The sequence below is a fragment of the Akebia trifoliata genome, chromosome 16 (genome assembly GCF_017979445.1).
Source record: "Akebia trifoliata isolate Shusen 1 chromosome 16, ASM1797944v1, whole genome shotgun sequence".
Lineage (NCBI taxonomy): Eukaryota > Viridiplantae > Streptophyta > Magnoliopsida > Ranunculales > Lardizabalaceae > Akebia > Akebia trifoliata.
In genome coordinates, this window is record NC_141390.1 from 20765261 (window position 1) to 20772955 (window position 7695).

General features: G+C 34.2%; 1 protein-coding gene across 1 annotated transcript; it reads left to right on the top strand.

The window, feature by feature from the left end:
* Positions 1 to 4612: 4612 nt before the first annotated feature.
* On the top strand, positions 4613 to 7030 carry LOC147382796 (uncharacterized). Its single transcript, XM_086428841.1, has one exon. It carries the CDS (start codon positions 4658 to 4660, stop codon positions 6905 to 6907), a length of 2250 nt encoding a protein of 749 aa, XP_086284967.1. The 5' UTR covers positions 4613 to 4657; the 3' UTR covers positions 6908 to 7030.
* The last annotated feature ends 665 nt before the right edge of the window (positions 7031 to 7695 follow it).

Genomic DNA, 7695 nt, shown 5'->3' on the forward strand with positions numbered 1-7695 from the left:
TTGAAAATGAAGAGCTTGAGCTACTTTGAGTCCATGCTGATGTTTGCATTGTGCAACACCATTTTGTTGTGGTGTTGCTACACAAGAGTGTTGATGAATAACACCATTATCGTGAAAAAAAAATTGAATTTCACGTTGAAAAAATTCAGTTCCATTATCACTTCGAAAAACATTGGAACTGAGCCTTAACCATTATTAAGAGAAAAAAAAAAAAAAGAAGACTTAAGATGTTTGGTTTCAGATTTATAATTCATAAAATAAACCCATGTAGAACGGGTAAAATCATCAATCAAAGTTAGAAAATATCCAGCACCAAAAATGGAAGTAGTGAAATATGCTCCCCATAAATCACAATGAATAAGTTGAAATGCAATAGTACTAGAAATTGAAGGTAGTCAAGTTTTCTTGGCCCGAGGACAAATACTACAATGACTAGGAGTAGAAAATTTCTTGAATCAATGCTAATTAAGGAGCGCAGCTTTGCAGTTGAAGGATGCTCCAAATGCCAATGCCCGAGATTTAGAGGAGGTGTTTGAAAAACTGAAGATGCATGGATGGGTGAAGTTGGTCCTGGAAAAAGGTATCAGACACCGTTTTCCTCAGCCACTTCAATCATCTTCTTCGAGAAAAGGTCCTGAAAAATACATTTGTCAGGAAAAAACTTGACTGAGCATTGAAGATTCTTAGTGATTTGGCTAACACACATGATGTTATATTGAAAATAAAGGACATAAAAAACATTTTGTAAAGTTATTTTATCAAAAAGCATAACAGAACCAGCAGAAGAAATGTTCGCAAAAAGATCAGTAGGAAGCTTGACAGGATTAGAGGAAGTGGAAATAGAAGTAGATGATAAAAGAGATACTAGCTTGCGGACATGTTCTGGTGTGAGTTGAGCGACAATAGAAGAGGTAGAATCAACATTAGAAGATGAACGAGAAGGTTGCTGTTGCATGTTATTTGTCTTGGAGGAAGGTTGTCTTGAGGGATAACCAATCGACTTTTGCAGCTGTCTTTGGTGTGCCAAAGCTTGTGACAGTAGGAGCATTGTTGGCTGGAGCGTGCAGCAGAAAAAATAGTATCTTCTGCCAGTGGGATGATGGTATGGAGCTCGCGTTTTGTTTTCTTCTTGCAGAAGTAGAGCATAAGCTTTATTAATAGAGGGGTAAGGGATCCATTAAGAAAATCTGACTTCTAACAGTGTGATGAAGGGTCATTCAAGCCCAAGAGAAATTGCATAAGGTGTTTTTGTTGTTGATATTATGTGAGATTCTGTAAAGCACCACAAAGAGCAAGGAGTGAAAGATTGATAAGAGGCAAGCTTGTCCCAAATGTTCTTCATCTTGGTTAAGTAAGCAGAAACATAAATCTGTTTATTTGGAAAAGTAGCAATAAGCTTCTTTAATTGAAATATACGTGGAGCATTTTGCCGGGCATAACGATCTTTAAGATCCTTCCAAACTTCACAAGCAGTAGTGCTGTAAACCACACTATTAGCAGGTCTTTGGTTAAGGCATTCAATAGCCAAGAAAACAGACCATATTATTGCATCTATCCCATAAGGGAGACGTATGATCAGATTGATTTGGGCGAGGAAGAGAGCTATCAACAAAATCAAATTTTTTTGGACGCATAAAACCATATACATAGCTCGTGACCAGGTTGCATAATTGTCGCCATTGAGGGGATGAGACACTATATAATTGAAAATATGAAATAGTCAGAAACATTTTATTTAATATTATATTAATGTCAATTATAAATAACTATAAAATTCCATACAAACTAGAGTTTTCCTAAAAGTCCTATGCTGATGACATGTTCCGTATAGGTTTTGGATGATGACCCTTTTGTTAATGGATCTGTAATCATAAGTGTGGTTCTGACATTTTTAATTGACACTAATTGTTTTTGGACTCTTTTTCCCACAACAAAGTACTTGACCTCTATGTGTTTCGCACCATTTGAGTACTTACCATTCTTGGAGAAGAAAATAGCTGCAGTGTCATCACAATTTGATGTGCATATCCCACACCTTACTCACCCCTCCTACCTTTTGTGTATCATGCGGCTTTCATTCACATTAAAGTTGATGTGGTACAAGATACACAATTTATTCCACTTCCTATATGATTTTAAAGGTTTTGTTTAGGTTACCACAATGCACATCTAACCAGAAGTTCATTGATACAACTCAAAAAAAATTTCCTCTTTAATTCGATTTTCATACTTTACGAACACAGCAACAAGATTTTTAATAGATTTGAATTTAATACAAATGAATCTTGATCTCGATGAAAAACATCTATGGTTCATATACACTTTCACGTCAGGATGTGAGATGTGAGGTATAATCTTGAGCTCACTCAAGCATTATTCAATAGAAACACCTTCTCTCACCTTCCATTACATGTGTGGTCATTGGTTCCTTCTTCTGTATGAAATTCCATCATATGAAACCTCCGACCCCATCACAGTGTGCACACCATTCCACCATTGTATATCATTTTTAGAATGATACAGGCCTTGTCCCATACTCCAATGGTGCCCTAGAAAGAAAATTTTATAATAATTTGAGTGTCAAATACACTTTTTTATTACATTATTGTAAAAACCTTATTTTTAATTAAATTACATAGCTTCCATGATTTTCTTTTTGGGATAAGACATTAACAATGCTATCTAAATATCTCCTAATAAGAAAAACTTCATTGGTCAAAGAAAAAAATAAGAAATATCCTAATTACTCGTCAAACACGGGTCTTCCCATTACTCCAATACACGGGTAAGAAAAACTTCATTGGTCAAAAGATTTTATAGATATATATATAAGTTTTGGAATGAGTTGATTTTGGTGAGGATGATCTCCTCATTAGTATATAAGCACCCCACAAATTAATAAATCCACACCATGGCTAAATTATTTTGTCTTATATGGGTTAAAAGTTTTGGAATAAGTTGATTTTTGATGTGGATGATCTCTACAATGAGGAGATAATCCTTACCAAAAATCAATACATCCTGAAACTTCTAATCCTATCAAAACAAGTTCAAGAATCGTAAATCATCCATTTTTTTTTTATGAAAATTATTTTTGACGAGTTAGAAGTTTCAAAATGAGCTGATTTTTTGTGAGTGTGATCTCTAGACTATACAGACCATCCTCACTAAAATTTTGCTCATTCCAAAAACTTTAACTCATATAAAACAAAAAAAAAATGGCTATGGTGTGGGTTGCCCTTATTAATTCATGGGGTGCTTTTATAATTACACATTCTTCAGTTCCATCGAAAATTATTCATCCAAAATTAAGTTATTTTAATGTTGACTTCAAATTTTGGTGACTTGTATGATATTATTATTTTTTATTTGAAATTTGTGGACTTTAATAAATAAAAATTATTATTTATAAATTGAAGATTTTAGTATTATTTATTATTTTAAAAATGAATTGTATTTTAATTTTATAAAAAAATAATATATTTTATTGTGTTTGATAAAAAATAGGCATTTGAAACATACAAACAATGTATAATATGATTGTAAGGGTAACAAAGACAATTTACCAGCTTCAACAATGTGTAACAAATATGATTCAACATCTAAACAAACAACTTTTTCAGCACTTAAATTCAGTGCTTATAAGTTTCAGTGCTTAATGCTATTCAGCACTTATTTTTTTCAATTTAACAAACATCACTTTAGAAAGAAAATGATGATATTTTGTACTTTTTATAATAATTTGAGTGTCAAATACATTTTTTTTATTACATTGTTGTAAAATCGTTATTTTTAATTAAATTACATAGTTTTCATGATTTACTTTTTGGGATAAGACATTAACAATGCTATCTAAATATCTCCTAGTTAAAAAAACTTCATTAGTCAAAGAAGAAAATAAGAAATATCCTTATTACTCGTCAAAAACGGGTCTGCACATTACTCTGATACCGGCCTTGAGCTTGATAGAAGATGATGGCTTTTGTAGTGTTTAGAGTGTCAAGTACTCTACTTTATTGTATTATGAACATTCTTATTTTTCATTTAAATTAAATAATTACAATTATTTTATTTTATTATTAAATATTTTTTAATTAGATATATCTTACTTTTACAAAGATACAAGTCAACTATGTTGCAATGGACAATCCAAACCATTATTTATTTTAAAAATTCTTTAAGTCCTCAGAGAAAAAAATAATATCTTTTTTACATGCCTAATACGGGCCTTGTCCCATACTCCAATGGTGACCTAGAAGGAAAAGGATGACATTTTATATTTTTTATAATAATTTGAGTGTCAAATACATCTTTTTACTTGATTATTGTAAAATCCTTATTTTTAATTAAATTATATTACTTTCATTATTTACTTTTGGGATAAGACATTAACGTTGTTGTAGAATGAGAGCAGTCAAACATGAGAGACACGTTGTAAGTCCAGTCAAACGTGAGAGACACGTGCAGTCAAACATGAGAGACACGTGTAAGACCAGTCAAACATGAGAGACACGTTGTGCTCACTCTGTTTTCTTGATGGGGTATACATTGCTGTCTTCCATTCCATTCCATGTAATAATTTTACTATAAATATAAGATGATTTTTCACTGATTAGTCATCAAATAACATTAGTTTTAATAAAGAATAGAAAAGAAGATGATGATGATGATGAAGAACAAGAGTTTCTTCTTTGTCTCTCTGTTTTTTGCTTTTGTTCTTATAATAATAATACAACAAGAAGGAGCATCAGCATCAGCATCATCAGCAGCAGAAGCTTTGCTCAAATGGAAAAAGAGTTTGATTTCTCACCCTCACTCTCTTGATTCATGGTCTGATGATCTCACCAACACCACCACCACCACCACCTCCAGTACTCCTTGCAACTGGGCTGGAATTACATGCGACAACTCCTACCAGAGCATCATCAAGATCAACCTCGAAGATTTCAACCTCAACGGCACGCTTGATGCATTCGACTTCTCGGCCTTCCCCAATCTCACCTCCCTAGACCTCTCCTTCAACCAATTGTCTGGAGAAATCCCAACTCAAATTGGGTCTCTTTCAAAACTCATTTCTCTTTATCTGAGTTCTAACTATTTAACAGGTATGATCCCTTCTGAGATAGGAAACCTCTGGCTTCTCCAGGCTCTGTTTCTTCAATTCAATAACCTATCTGGTGCGATTCCACATGAGCTTAGTAATTTACAAAACTTACAGGGTCTCTATCTTGCTGTAAACCATCTAACGAATCCAGACCCTATTCAGTTTAAGGGCATGGCTTCATTGACAGAGCTCTCACTCTTTCGTAACTCATTGGGACAAGAGGTTCCCCCATTCATCTTTCACTGCCCCAAACTCCAATGGCTGGATCTAGGAAGGAACAAGTTCAATGGCAAGATACCCCACGAAATTGGTCTTCTAACTAACCTCACATACCTTGATTTATCTAATAACCCGTTTACTAGTGGGCCCATACCATCTTCCATAGGTAACCTTAGGATGCTCCAGTACCTATCTCTCTCGAATACAAGCTTGAATTCCAGCATTCCCAATGAGCTTGGATTTTGCACCGACCTTACTTCCCTCGACCTATCATTCAACAACCTCTCTAGTCCTTTGCCTCTTTCCATGCCCTCTCTAACTCAACTAAGATACTTGCAACTCAATGATAACCAACTATCTGGTCAAATCTACCCACATTTTCTGTCCAATTGGACCCAACTCCTTGTCTTGCAACTCAATAACAATAACTTCACTGGAATAATTCCTCATGAGATTGGCGATTGCAAATACTTAACATTCTTGCAACTCAATGATAATGATTTAAATGGTGAAATTCCTGAATCAATTTGCAATTTGAGTTCTCTAAATATCTTTCAAGCCTCCCGTAATCAATTGCAAGGATCTTTTCCAAGATGTTTGACTAATTCTAGTCATCTAGAAATTCTAGACCTTGGAAACAATAAATTACATGATACCTTCCCCTTCTGGCTAGAGTCATTGCAATCATTGAAGGTCCTTATATTGAAATCCAACATATTCTATGGTCCCGTTGAAAATCCTCTAACCAATTATGGTTTTCAAAAGTTGCATGTCCTTGATATTTCTTCCAATGGGTTTTCGGGACCTTTGCCTACAAAATACTTTCAGAGTTGGAAAGCGATGATGACACCACAACAAAATGAACTTATGGTGAGGGAAAAGTCCCCAATGTACATTGGAGAGCAACAAAATCAATATTATAATCTCTCAATTACCCTCTCGTACAAAGGACAAGAAAGGCCACTAGAGAAGATCTTGACCACCCTTGTCTCTGTAGATCTCTCCAACAACAGATTCCAAGGTGAAATTCCAAAAGTGATAGGAGATCTCAAATCTCTTATTCTACTAAATTTGTCTCGCAATGACCTCATAGGTCCCATCCCATCCTCATTGGGGAACTTGAGACAGCTCGAGTCATTGGATCTCTCGCAAAATAAGCTTTCAGGGGAGATTCCTCAGCAACTACTTCTTCTTACATTCCTTGCACTGTTGAACCTTACAAAGAACCATCTTGAAGGAAGCATACCACGAGGTAAACAATTTGATACATTTTCAGATGCTTCCTATGAGGGTAATCCACGATTATGTGGAATTCCATTGTCAAAACTATGTCAAGATGTCAATGCGATTTCACCACCAACGACATTCCAACAACACAAGGATTCAACATCTACAAGTGACCTTGATTGGAAAATATTTATGTTAATAGGATATGGATGTGGAGTGGTTATTGGCATTGCAATCGGATATACCATATTTTGGAATGAAAATGGATGGCTCACGAGGATGTTTGACGGGGAAAGATGCAGGCAAGTCAAAAGGTCGAAGAGGATCAATAGACTCCAAGTAAATCGAAGAGAATAAAGGTAGTCCAAAAAAACTTTAGTTTAAATATAAACAATGTTACCAATGTGTTTGATGAAAATTTGTATAAACTATTGTAATTGGTACCATATATCTATAAATAAAGTCATCTCATTTTTCAAATATTATCACTCCAAGAAAACTAAGAGACAAATCTATTATAAAGAAGCAAGTCTATGTCTTCTAATCCTTCCAAAATGTCTAGTAGATTTTGATTTCATTGCATTAGATTCTAAAAGCATGTCACTCTTGCTTTTGACTAGAAGACCTTGGTCCAAATTTAACTCTTTCAAGTCTTAGAGAAAAAACTTAAAAAAAAAAATGGCATGACTTTTACGACATTTATCAAGATAAATTAATGAAAGTATTAGAGTTTATTCCTTTCTTGAGGACCTATGCTTCCTCAGGCATGGTCCTATGCATTGTGTTCGTTTTGCAATTGTAATATATTCATTTTGTGTACCTTAAAAAGACCTATCCAATGGGGAGGTTGAAAGAAAAAAAAATGAAAAATATGAATTGTAGAGGTTTTTTTATTCACCTCAAGATCTACAACTCCTATCAAGATACGCCAATAAATCATTAAAATAATTGAAAATACAAAAAAGAACGCCAAAGAATTTTTTAAGTGGTTCGCAAACATGCCTACGTCCATAGGCTCGAAGAGCCGTTTCATTATGTTCTGAATCTCCCTGTTACATGAATATCCCCTTCACTAAATAAGTCCAAACCTTCATATATAAAAGAAGTTCTGACCAAAGTCTTAAGTTAGACTTGGATCCCAAAAA

Coding starts and splice junctions, on each gene's coding strand:
- LOC147382796 (XM_086428841.1), top strand. CDS start 4,658: ATGATGATGATGATGAAGAACAAGAGTTTCTTCTTTGTCTCTCTGTTT.